Raw genomic sequence first — 14,281 nt, 5'->3', positions numbered from 1 at the left:
TCCTTGAAAGACACTAATTGTCAAAACTGAAAAAGTAGAAAATCTGAATAGTCCTATATCTACTAAAACCAGTCCATATGGCTTCACTGGTAAAGTTCTATCAAACATTTAAAGAAGAAATAATATGCCTACACAAACTGTTTTAGAAAACAGAGAAAAGGCACAGCAAAAGAAACCATCAACAAAATGAAAATACAACCTACTGAATGGGAGAAAATATTTGCAAATGATATGACTGGTAAGGGATTAATATCCAGCATATATCAACAGCTCATACAACTCGACATCAAAAAAACAAACAACCCAATTAAAAATTGGGCAGAAGAATTGAATAGACATTTTTCTAAAGAGGAAATGCAGATGGCCAACAGGCACATGAAAAGTTGCTCAACGTTGCTAATCATCAGGGAAATGCAAATCAAAATCACACTGAGATACCACCTCACATCTGTCAGAATGGCTATCATCAAAAAGAACACAAACAGCAAATGTTGGTGAGAACGTGGAGAAAAGGGAACCCTTGTACACTATAGATGGGAATGTAAATTGGTGCAGCCACTGTGGAAAACAGTATGAAGATTTCTCAAAAAACTAAAGATAGAACTACTATATAACCCAGCAATTCCACTCCTGGGTATAGATCTGAAAAAAAACAAAGACATTAATTTGAAAAGATATGTATACCCCAATGCTCATAGCGACAATATTTGTAAACTGTAATTGCCAAGATATAGATGCAACCTAAGTGTCCATCAACAGATGAATGGATAAAGAGGTTGTGGTGTATATATATGGTTGGACTTGGGGTGCATTATGCTAAGTGAAATAAGTCAGAGAAAGACAAATACTGTATGATCTCTTATATGTGGAATCTAAACAATACAACAAACTAGTGAATAAAACAAAAAAGAAGCAGATTCACAGATACAGGGAACAAACTAGTGGTTACCAGTGGGAAGAGGGAGGGGCAATACAGGGGTAAGGGATTAAGAGGTACAAACTGTTAGATGTGAAATAAGCTACAAGGATACATTGTATAACACAAGGAATATAACCCATATTAACTATAAACGGTGTATAACCTTTAAAATTTTAAATCACTATATTGTACACCTGTAACTTATACAATATTGTACAGCAACTATAATTCAATTTTGAAAAAACTAAAAATTACACAACACCATAAACAAAATGACAAACGGTTAATACCCCTAATATGTAAGATCCTTTATAAACCTGTAAGAAAATGACAAAATATTCAAAATCAAAATGGACAATTAAAAAATTAGCCAACATATTTTTAAAAATTTTCACCTCCACTATTTTCAGTCATCAAAAAAGGAAACAGGGATCTGCTGGTGGGATTGGAAAATGATCTCTCAGAAAGGCAATTTGGAAATATTTGCCCCAAATCTTAAGACCCACAAATTCCACTTCTAAAAAGTTATAGTAAGGAAATAGTGATGTGCCAGGTATATTTCTTAAAGTTTTATTTATAATAAGGAAAAATAGAGTCTATATGCCCAACAGTGGGGATTGGTTAAACAAATTTGTGTTATGCAGTTATTAAAAAATATATAAAACCCATTTTATATCATATTGCTGTTATATCACATTGTAATATCACATTATTAAGTGAAAAGCAGGCTATAAATTAATACACATACACACATCAAACATATAAATACACATACATGTGTGACCACAATATTTTAAACATTATATTTAAAATATTTTTAAAAATATTAACAGTGTGGGCTTCCCTGGTGGTGCAGTGGTTGAGAGTCCGCCTGCCGATTCAGGGGACGCGGGTCCGTGCCCTGGTCCGGGGGGATCCTACATGCCGCGGAGCTGCTGGGCCCGTGAGCCATGGCCGCTGGGCCTGCGCGTCCGGAGCCTGTGCTCCGCAACGGGAGAGGCCACAACAGTGAGAGGCCCGCGTACTGCAAAAAAAAAAAAATTAACAGTGGTTACCTACAGACAGTGGGGACAGTGCTGGAATTTTTTTTACTCTTCTTTGTATTTTCCACATTTTCCAGATTTTCTACCATGGGAAAAGATACTTTTTTTCTGGGAGTCTGAACTTTGTCATTTTCACTATGTCTTATTTTCACAATTTTTGCCCTTTATTTTTGATACCAAATAAACATTAATAGCTCAAAAAAAAAAAAGAGAGAAAAGGAATATACTTGTCACCTCAACCTACAAGATCAGCGTTATCCTACTCAAACTAGAAAAAAAAAGTTATAAAATAATACAACAAAACTACTGACAAATAGCACCATGAATATAGATGTAAAATTTTAAACAAAATATTAGCAAGTTGAATCCAACAGTATATGGAGAAGGGAAATACACCTTGATAAAATAGGGCTTATCTGAGGAATGCCAGGTTGGTCTGACATTTAAAAACCAATGTACTTCATATTAATAAGAAAGAACAAAGAACACATCTCAACAGACATTTATGATAAAATGTCTCCACAAACCAAGAAGAGGTTAACTTACTAAGCCTGATAAAAGGCATCTATGAAAAACTTACAGCTATGATCATACTTAACAGAGCAAGACAAATGCTGAGATAAGGGATAAGCCAAGGATGTCCACTCCCAACCCCTCTCCCATATCAACACTGTACTGGTGGTAAGGAAAGGAAAAAAGTATACAGTTAGGAATGAAGGAATTAAAGCTCTTTTTATTTGCAAACAGGATCATGTACATAGAAAGACCTAAGGAAATTATCCTCCCCCTCCCTTGCAATCTACTGGAATTAATAGTTTAGCACATTGGCAGGATGCAAGGTCAACACAAAAATCAACAGTATAACTATACACTAGAATCAAAAAATTGGTAATTGAAATAAAGTACTTACAATAGCATCCAAAATACTAAATTTGGGACTTCCCTGCTGGTCCAGTGGTAAAGAATCCGCCTTACAATGCAGGGGATGTGGGTTCCATCCCTGGTCAGGGAACTAAGAACCCACATGCTGCGGGGCAACTAAGCCCGCGCACGGCAACTACTGAGCTCAGGCGCACCTCAACTAGAGCCCGCATGCCGCAAACTACAGAGCCCACGTGCCCTGGAGCCTGTGCGCCACAACTAGAGAAGAGAAAACCCACACGCCACAACTAGAGAGAAGCCTGCACACCTCAACGAAGATACCGCGTGCTGCAAGTAAGATCTGACGCAGCCAAAAAAAAAAAAAAAAAAAAAAACTATCAAAAGTCATCTAAAAAAAATACTAAATTTGTAGAGATAACTTTAACAAAGTAAGTGTAAATCCAATTCACTGACAACTGAAAAAACACTGCTGACAGAAATTAAATACATAAATAATTGGAGAGATAAAGCATGTTTGTAAACTAGAAGATTCAGTGTTTTATTAAGATGCCAAGTCTCTCCAAATTTATCTGTAGATTCAACACAATTTCAATAAAATCCTAAGAAGATTTTTTTGGTAGAAATTTACAAGCTGACTAAATGTATAAAGAAATACAAAGGACCTAGAGTAGCCAAAACAATTTGGAAAATGTACAAAGTTGGAGTACTACTCTTAGTACCTGACTTCAAGAATTATTTATAAAGCTACAGTAATCAAGATCATTTTATTTTGGCCCAGGGATATTAGATATAGATAATAGAAAAGAAGAGAATGTCCAGAAATAGACACACACGTGGTCAATTTGTTTTTTTTTTTTTATAAAGGAGTCAAAAAATTCAATGAGGAAAGGTTACTCTTTTCAATAAATGATGCTACAGAAACTGGACATCCATATGGAGGGAAAAAAATGAATCTCAACTCTTCACATTGCACAGAAAAAATTAACTTGAACTGAAACAATGATCTAATAGAACAGCGAAAACTCTTCTAGAAAAAAAAAAGCTTTGAGATTTTAGGTTAGACAAAGATTTCTTACATGGGATACAAAATGTATAAAATATTAAGGAAAAAAATTAGAAAATGGACTTCGTAAAGATTTAAAACTTCTTTGCAAATTACTGTTAGGGAAAAAAAGGCAGACCATAGATTTGGAGGAAATATTTACAATATACATATCTGATAAAGAACTGGTGTTCATAATATATATTAAAAGTGCTTATGGAGGATGTTGATAATGGGAGACACTATACATGTGTGGGAGCAGAAGGTATATGGGAAATCTCTATAGCTTCTGCTCCATTTTGTTAACACTGCTCTAAAAAATAAAATGTCTTTAAAACTACAACAGATAAAAAAGCTTACAGTTCACTAGCAAGAAAACAAACTACAAAATAGGCAAAAGATTTGGCAGGTACTTTACATAAGACATACAAATGGCCAAAAAGCACATGAAAAGAGATCAGTATCATCAGTTATCAATAAAATGCAAATTAAAACCATAATATGACTGCATTACACAACTATTACAATAGCTTAAAAAAACTTGACAGTAGCTCATGCTGACAAGGATGCAGAACAACTGGAACTTTCATACATTGCAAAGTGACACAGCTGTTTTATGTAACAGTTTGGTAGTTTCTCTAAAAGCTAATTAAGTACTTACCATATGACTTACGAACTCTTTTCCAAGGTATTTACCCAAGAAATAAAAACATGCAAAAAACAACTTGTAAAGGAATGTTCAAAGAAGTTTTATTCATATTAGCTAAACACTGGAAACCCATTTGTGAGGTGAGCAGTATATCCATACAATGGAATTTTACAAAGTCATAAAAAGGAACGAACCACGGATATATGCAACAACATGAACTAATCTCAAAAACACTATGTGGAGGAAAAGACAAAGTGCATACACTGTATGATTTTTATTAATTTACGTATTAAACTTGTTAGACAAATCTAATATGTAGTATTTTAAAGCAGACCAGTAAGTAGTTTCCTGGGCTACCGTTTAAGTATGGAGATTGACTGGAAAGGGGCAATGAAAACTTTTGGAGTGACGAAAATATTCTATGTCATGAGTATGTTATATATTTCTCAAACCTCACCGAACTGTGCACTTACAGAGCAACAGAGCACTTACAGAACTGTGCACTTACAGAGCAACTTATTGTACATATATTACACCCCAGTAAAGTTGACTTAAAACCTCTCATTTGAGAGTTTCTCTTCTCAGGATGTAAATAGCTCCAAGAGAACATTCCTCCTGTTCTAACAAGAAAAAAGATGGTTAATCTAAAAAAAAAAAAAAAAAACAACAGTTTTTCTTGAACCCATTAGAGAGCAGAGGTCACCAGGCAACCAAGTGAGCCGAATTATAAAGAATGGCAAGACTCTCCAAGAGGAGCTAATATACATTAACTGTATACTATATTTGACATATTATGACAGGAAGAGAGAGTTTTATAAAGCAGGTAAGAAGAAATCAGTTCAGTTTGAATGAATTCTTAAAGACTGTGTGTGGGCTACTGCTGTGGTTTGCAAATGCAGCAAAAACACAGGGACGCTTCAGGAATTTTAAATTTTCAAGGGAAACACAGTGACAAATATCTATTGGCCCAAAACAACATTAACTACCAGCTTGAGATGGTTCAGTTTCATCATTATATCCCATTACATTGCAAAGCTGTTTTTTGATGGTTTCTTTGATAAACAAGTACTGGGAGAAAATCAGTATGAAACAGGTGATAAGGGTGGCTGTCTCCAATCTGATTCCATGATCTGAGAAGTTGTACAACAGGTGCACATATCCCATGAAAAAGTACATAAGGTTATTTTAAGAATAAAAAACAAATATTTTTCTTTTAATACTCCAAAAACTAAGATTAGAAGGGAACTTCCTTAACATGACAAAGGTCATATACAAAAACTATGGCTCATACCATACTCAGCGGTGAAAGACTGAATTCTTACCTTTTCCAACCCAGATGGGAATAAGGTAAAGATGCCCATTTTTACCAACATTATACTAGAGGTCATTGAAAGGACATTAAGGGAAGAAGAAAAGGCATCAAGATTGTGAAGATACAATTTTTGTCTTTTCACAGAAGATGTTTTTCTACGTAGAAAATCTCAAAGAATCTGGAATTAGAACTAATTAGTGAGTATAGCAAGGTCACAAAATAAAGGTCAAATCCAAAAAACAATGAACACCTAAAAATTGAAATTTAAAAAAACATAATAGTGGAAAAATATGAACTACTAAGGGGTAAATTTAACAATATATGTGTAACATTTGTACACTGAAAAACCACAGCATGTGATGAAATTAAAGACCTAACAATGGACATATATACTGGGTTCATAAGTCAGAAGTCTCAATATTGTTAAATTGTCAATATTCTCCAAATTGATTATAGATTTAATATAATCTCAATAAAGATCCCAGCAGGCTTTTTGGTAGAAATTGAGAAGTTAATCCTAAAATGTATGTGAAAAAGCAAAGGAATTTAGAATGCCAAAACAATCTTGAAAAGGAACAAAATTTAGAAATCATACCACTTGATTTCATGATTTACTATAAAGTACAGTAATCAAGATAGTGTGGTGTTAGCATAAGGGCAGAAATATAAATAGGCCAGAATAGGGAGCCCAGAAACAGACCCAAACGTATATGGACATCTGATTTTCAACAAGGTGAAATAAAAATTCAGTGGAAGAGGACAGTCTTTTCAATAAATGGTGCTGGAAAAATGGGATATACATATTCCAAAAACAAAATATGAAAACCCCACTCCAACATGCAGTTTTGATCCATATCTCATACTACATACAAAAATCAACTTGAAATGAATCACAGACTTAAAAGCAGTTCCTAAAAGTATAATCCTTCTAGAAGAAATCATAGGAGAAAAAATCTTTGTGACCTCACGTTAGGCAAAGATTTCTACACACAAAGAATGAATCGTAAGAGAAAAAAATGGATAAACTGGACTTTATCAAAAATTTTTAAATTCTGCATTTCAAAAGACTGTTAAGAAAATGAAAACACAAGCCATAGAGTAGGAGAAAATCTTTGCAGCTTATCTGATAGATGACTTGTATCAACAATCCTGTTTTATAAAGTTGGAAAAAATGTGAACAGATACTTTACCAAAGAGATAAGGATGGCAAATAAATACACTAAAAGATGTTATCACTGGTCACTAGGGAAACGCAAATTAAGTTACCACTGCACGCTTATCAGAATGGCTAAAATGCTAAATGCTCACATGAATAGAGAGTAATAAGAACTCTCATCTATATCTGGTGGGAACATAAAATGGTACATCCACTTTGGAAAATGGTTTGGCAGTTTTTTATAAAGTAAAACATGATTTACCATACCACCCAGCAATCCCACTCCAAGGTATTTACCAGAGAAAAATGAGAATATGTCTATCCAGAGACCCTTACATGAAATGTTTGTAGCATCTTTATTCATAACTCAAAGACTGGAAACCCAGTTGGTGAATGGTTAGAAACGAACTGTAGTACATCCAATACGAGAAATGCTACTCAGTAATAAAAAGGAGGGGAGTTTTGCTATTTCACTTGAGAAATATTGCAAATGCAACCTATTTCTCTTGCATTATAGTGTCTTTACAAGTCGTGTTCTTTACTTGTGAGGAGGAAAAGATAGTGGCATGCCATCTAAAAACATATTTCCTCTCAAAAGATAAAACAGACAAATCAAAATGTTTTATATTTTCCTACTACATACCACATCTCTGAATATCTTTTCACAAAGTATCATTAAATTTCTTAAGTAGCCATAAATAACAGAAACCAATTTTTCATTTATATGTAAGCACATGCATATTATTTATAACAGTGGAGTTAACCTCTATTATTCAAGTCAATAAATATTAAAATCCCTAAAAATATTACTTGGGCCCTTCTCTGCCAAGTTTAGTTTATGGAAATGACACTTAGTTGTTTCTCTATTTCTCAAGTGTCTCAGGTGATTTGTCAGGTTTAAAAACTGGAAGATAGTAAACAGACTCTAGTAATAGAGATGCTGATAAGGCATACAAAAGTTTCCAATAATACTAACAGATCACGTAACAATGACAAGAAAGAAAAGTTTGGTAATACTAGCCATTTATGGAACATAGCATTTCTGGGAGACATCAAAATAATGAAAAAAACAGATATGTGAGGCACTGTTTTAGGTGCTGGGGATACATCAATGAACAAAATAAAGGCCCTGCCCTACTGGAACTACATTCTAGTGAAGAGACAATGACAAATGAAAATAATAATAATAAAGTCAAGTAATGGTTAAGCATTAGAAGAGAAAGCAAGATAAGGAATGTAAAAATAAGAGCAGAATACTAATTTGGAGACCTGAGATGACATTTGAGCTGAGATCTGAATTAGGTGAGGGAACAAGTTTTCTGCAAATCAGGGATAAAAATATTCTTAATAGAGGAAACAACAATCCAAAGACCCAAGAGTATTCTCGGGTGTATTCTAAAAACAATGGAAGTAACATGAGTGAGGCAAAACAAACAAATAGCTAGGGGGAAAGTGTCAAAGATTACTGAGCTGTGAATGCCGGTCCATTTATCAAAAATTATGGAACATTTGGAAGTTGGTTTTTTTCTTTTTTTTTTTTTTAACTGTCAGTGATGGAGAAGAGTTGAATCAAGTTTTATTAAAAAAAAATTTTTTTACGGTATGAGGGCCTCTCACTGTTGTGGCCTCTCCCGTTGCGGAGCACAGGCTCCAGACGCGCAGGCTCAGCAGCCATGGCTCACAGGCCCAGCCGCTCCGCGGCATGTGGGATCTTCCCGGACCGGGGCATGAACCTGTGTCCCCTGCATCGGCAGGCAGACTCTCAACCACTGTGCCACCAGGGAAGCCCAAGTTTTATTATTTTAAAATTAGGTATCTATTAGATATCTAAGTGGAGATGACTTCATGGGGAGTGGTTGAAGCTGAAGATACTCAGCACAGAAATGGAAGGAGAAGGAAAAACAGTAAAGCTGTTGAGACAGAGAAAAGAAATTCAAAGGTCATACGCTAGCAATACCATAGGAATTCCAAAAAGTAAAAAGAACTGGGCAAGAGGCAAGACGTGAGCAAATAAATAATAAAACCACACCTAGACTTAGCACAGTGAAACTGCACAACACCAGAGACAAAGCAAAGGTTTTGAAAGTAAAAAGAGAATAAAGCAATAAGTGCCAATTCAATTCCATAGCTCATTCTATAGACTGGAAACCTAATGGCAGCCTACAATAATGAAATTACAATGCAACCCACATTTCTGCATGTGAAGTATGTATGTCATCAATACAATCGATTATCCTTAGCTCATTTAATAGAATTATAAGCTAGGGAGCTTCTTGAAACTGTTTATACCTCTTCAATTTAATATTTAGATCAAAACTCAAATGTAGAATAGAATTTGGAATTAAATTAGGCATCTCCTTCATTTGGGAGTTTGAACTACCAATCCCATTTCAAGTAAAGGTTGGGTTTTCTGGGTTTTTTTTTAACTGAAGGACAAGATGGCTAATGGCCTTTTACAATAGAAAATCTGGCACATGAAGCCCCACTGGAGAACTTGTATAGATACTTGAAAAAAATCTGAAAAGTATTTTTTAAATTCTACTTTACCAAGTAATCTCATCTTTCATTATTTAACATAGGTACTATTTCCTAAATGTAGGTCTTTCTTTATAAAGAATCCAAAGATCTTCTGTAATAAAATCTACCTATTAGGTAGGTGCTAAAAAAAAGAAAAAAGAAACAAAATTAGCGTAAAGCATTCTGCAAAATCACTATAAATATATAGTCATTTCCAGGAGAAAATGTAATTTCAGTTGAATTATTTTCTTTTAAATGTCTAAAGTAAATGCCTTAAGAATTTAACACAGAAGTTTTGACACTGTCTCGATATTTTTGTTGTGGCACTATTGCCTAGTTGCTTCCTTTTAAACATGTTCCATCCATCAATCTTGCATAAAGTGCTGCAATAATATGTAATAGGTTTTGTTTGTATTTTTGAATTGAGTCTTGAATGTAAATAATCTTGTTTGATAGAGGTATCTATGTTAATATGCTTGAATGTATCAATTCAGAAACATTAAAAAAATTTTTTTTGCATTATTTGCTAAGTAATGAACTACTCAAAATTTTAACAGTTAAGCCCCATTAAGCAGTTTACATTTAACTTTCAGATGAAGCTGGGAAATTCTAGGGAAAAAATCCTATGTTTTAATGATTAGTTGCTTTTTCAAATTCCCCCACCTTAAAAACCCTCATAGAGTTATCTATAGTCCAATGATCATTTTCTAGTCAGAAACAGTAATGTGGTGCAAAGACAGAATTATGCCATTTACCCTTTGTGCATACTCTTGATAAATTTCAAGGAAATGAAATCTGTGTAAACCAGCCTATAATCTACACAAAACTTTCATTACTTAACCTCAAAAACAGATCACAAAAGGGAAATTACATATGTAATCTATGTTTTACGCAACTTTAAGGTTCTAATTTTATTAAGCCCACTCACTGTGAAGTTAATGAATGAATCATTCACCCTCATTTTCCACAGCTTTCCAGTCTGAAAATTATCTTCTAACATACCCTAAGCAAAGAATATTTTCTTTATACGCAAACAAGCCATTGCTTTTAGTAAGAATCATTTATTGTATATTATTAAGGTGGAGGGTTAATTGGTACAGTACTATGCATAATCTCTCATTCTCGAAAAATTAAACACAAATGGATAAAAATGGCAGATCAGAATGAGCATGTAAAAAGACAAAAATTAAGCATATTTTATAGAGAATTTTTCCTGTTATATCTATGTACTAATGTTCTTCTTCATGTGTCTTAAAAAATTTATGCCTTGTTACTTTTCTACATAATTGCTGATTCTTAAAAATAATGAACATATTTTCCATCAATTAATAAATGTTACATACAGTTTTAGATTTTTCATTCAACTCAGCTATTAGTTGACTGAAATATTCAACTAAACGTAGCATTATTAAGAAAGTTAGAGCCCATTCCATTGTCTCAAAAAGGTAATACTGTTTTATGAAATTTTCACAATAGGATATAATGCAAATGTCCCAGCTACAAAGTGATGAATTAAAAGTGCCAACCCTGATCTGTTTGCTATGTTAATATTATGATTTTATTAAGCATTATAATTTTTTATTAATGTGATCTTATAGAATAAAGTAATCATTTATACTAACAGTGGAAAAAAGTGAAAAAGCTTAAAAAATGTGTACCAGCACTAAACTGTTTTATCACTTTTATATTTAATTATAATCAGATGTTTTAAAATTTGAGTTATTTCTCTTGTTACCTGACATACCAGGAAAAGACATTCAGGGTAACTCTGGGGCGGGGGGGATAAAGAAGCTCTGTTTTGTACACATAGTGTAAATTTTAGACCTAATTGGATAAAAGGAAAATATTAAAAAATATATCTATGGACAAATTTCTGTACATCACTCCCACAGCTAATCAACAGATACATTTAAGAATATTATAGGAATATATCAATACACTTATATTTGTCAGTTAAGGTTCAAATTTGTTAGATCACAGCACACATCCAAGAATGTACGCCACATGATTAAAAAATTCCCACTGAATATAACAAAATAAAAAAATCTGTAAATAAATATAAGGCATTCTAAAATAATATCTGCAGAAAATCGAGTCCAACAGATTTCTATGATCTAAATTTTACTTCATAGGTTCATATATTCTTCAAAATAGATTTAATTATAGTGCTACACATTAACAATATTCAACTGCTTATCAAAATATCCTTTTCTATAAGCTAAATGTTACTACTTAAAAAAAAAGTTAAGTGCTTGAGGGAATAAGAATGCAGCAGAAAATTACAGGAGCCACATATCCTTTTTCTTAAATTTAATTTGTCATATATAAGGTTTTTATATACAATCAGTGTGCATTGTAACAGTTTTTATTAAAAGTCAATCAAGTTTATCTAAAATGTTACCTGGCTGCATAGCACATTTGACATTATTGCCCACATGAAAAGGAAAACAAATGGATTTACAATAACTTTTGGCCATTTGGATTCTGAAAGTGTTCATACACCTACCCTTTTAAACCAAATGCATCTGAAAAAACTGTTTCCAGAGCATGCAGTTTAGATTTTACATTATCATCTCACCATTTTGTTACACAATATTGACTAAAAAAGGGAAAGGAAAGAAATAACATGTATCTAATAAAATAGTCAATATAAAAAGGACTAATGGAATTAAGTGGCCCCTTTCCCCATTTTTTTACATTCTAAACAATGATTCCATCAAGACAAATCATTAAAAAGTGTTATTACACTGATATATATATTTTTAAATGATAAGAAGGCCTGAGTTGGTAGGGAAAGGAACAGTCAAAAAAAGCCTGAGAAGGGGAAGGAAGTAAGGAAAGCTCATTTAATACATTTACAGTAATGTACAGCCATTGTTTGTGTGTGTAAAAAGGCATAATAATAGATCACAAACAGGAAATTCCTGGCTATTTTACAGATATAAGTACAGAATTTAAATATTCAAGCTTGTGATGAAAAGCGGCAAGGTGGTCGCAGTGTACATGTAAACAAGTAGCTTTGGAAAGTGAATAAAGTCCTTGAGTGTGTTTTCTTTATTAAGAAAAGAACTCTCTTTCATTCCTTCCTGAAACAAGATCACAGGTCAGAGTAAAGTTCATATACAAACATAATTTAAATGGATGTCAGTCTAAAACCACTGACTTAAAAACAGTTTTATCCAGCCTATATGGAAGGGCAGTGTTGAGGTCCCTGTAATAGTAAACATTTTCCATTTCTTTAAAAAAGAAAAGAAAAAGTACTACAATATTTGTAGTACAGTGCAGCATAATCCTTAAATATAAAAATAGTTTCTCTTCTGTTGGGATAATAGACCTTGCATCCTGGAAAGAAGTAACAATACTGCTACTGATAGAAGATCTGTTTATATCTTTCAAGTCATGTAAGGCAATTACTGTGTTGGTTTATGATATATGGCTAAAAGAAAAGTCCAGAAAGACACTATCAGTTTTTGTTATGTTTTCCGACTACTCCAGGTATGCTCAGGTGTACTTCTGTGTTCAATTGAGTGTTCAAATGGAGATCTGGAGCCATAAGGAGACCTCTGATCTAGTGGTGATCTAGAGCCACTACTGGAAGCTCTATGGTCCAACTGCCAATCTGAGTGATACCTATAATCCCTGGAAGATTTATGGTGTGTATATTCAGAACTTGACCGATGGTCTGAATGCAACCGATGATCTGAATGAGAACGATGATCAGAATGAGTTCTGTCTTTTAAACTTCCTTCCAAATTTGACCTGTGGTCTCTACTCCTGTGATCATCCAGTTTTCTGTGTTTCTCTCTATCACTATAGTATCTAACAAAAGAGAAATTAGGAATTTTAGTTAAATTAATAATGCTAATTAAATGTTTCCAAATAAAATCTTATTAAAAATAAAACAAAATTGCTTTAAAGCATACTTTTAATTGTATACAAATTCAGTGTTTCATCACAAAACTTTATAAGTGAGCTTAAAAATCACTGGAAATATCTCTGCCTGCCTTTGGAAAAACTATTCCATTCATTAAACTAAAGTGAAACCATACAAAGCACTTCAGGTAGCATCTAATTTCTCATGCTCATTTTAGATTGGTTGCTACTTTTTATTCTATGCATCATTTGTCTTAATACATCTTAACTATCTGAAAGTTGGAATTAAGGTAACTACATGAATCTAAAATACCCCTGAAATCAGAGCCTTTTATGAACCTGTAAGCAGGAAAAAAAATAAAAACCTCTAAAACAGTCTATGAAATAAATTTGTAAAAGAGAATTTTTATTGGTTGGTGATGCCTATTAAAAGCTTCCTTAATTTGATTACTTATATAGTAAGACTTGACATATGTCATTGTGAAATTTACTCCATACATAAATGCAGCAGTTGGCTAAAAAAAATTATGGCAGTTTAATGAAAAGTAATCTCTAAAATGTTTGCCTTTTCAAATAAAATACACCAAACATAATTTAATGGTTTTTGGTTCACAAAAGGTCCTTATTATAAACAACATAAATTGTTATATAAGTCTGTGAAATTACAAACATTTACCACAACAAATATGGCTTTTCCTTTTCATTGTGTGCCTTTTTCCAATTTTAAGAGCCATTATACAATTGACATGTTTATAATGTGGCTGTGTGTCTCAGAAATTACTGCAGTGAGCACAACTAAAATACAAAAAAACCTACTCATTTCCTTATTTCTGATCTTTACTTTTACTCTTCTCAGTATTTTTGTTTGGCTTACAGTAATGATCACTA

At 33.1% G+C, this 14,281-nt stretch overlaps 1 protein-coding gene across 5 annotated transcripts in view; it reads right to left on the bottom strand.

Annotated features, from left to right (window-relative positions):
• Positions 1-4,619: 4,619 nt before the first annotated feature.
• The window catches only part of CHD1 (chromodomain helicase DNA binding protein 1), an 81,747-nt gene continuing 72,085 nt past the window's right edge, over positions 4,620-14,281 (bottom strand). For all 5 annotated transcript variants that reach the window (XM_033400603.2, XM_033400616.2, XM_033400627.2 and 2 more), the window contains one exon: positions 4,620-13,339. In XM_033400603.2, coding sequence (XP_033256494.1) covers positions 12,994-13,339 — 346 coding nt within the window. In that variant the 3' untranslated portion in view covers positions 4,620-12,993. The remainder of the gene's footprint in view (positions 13,340-14,281) is intronic.

Source organism: Orcinus orca, chromosome 3 (genome assembly GCF_937001465.1).
Source record: "Orcinus orca chromosome 3, mOrcOrc1.1, whole genome shotgun sequence".
NCBI lineage: Eukaryota > Metazoa > Chordata > Mammalia > Artiodactyla > Delphinidae > Orcinus > Orcinus orca.
The sequence above is the reverse complement of the archived record's forward strand: the minus strand, read 5'-3'. Positions and strand labels throughout refer to the sequence as shown.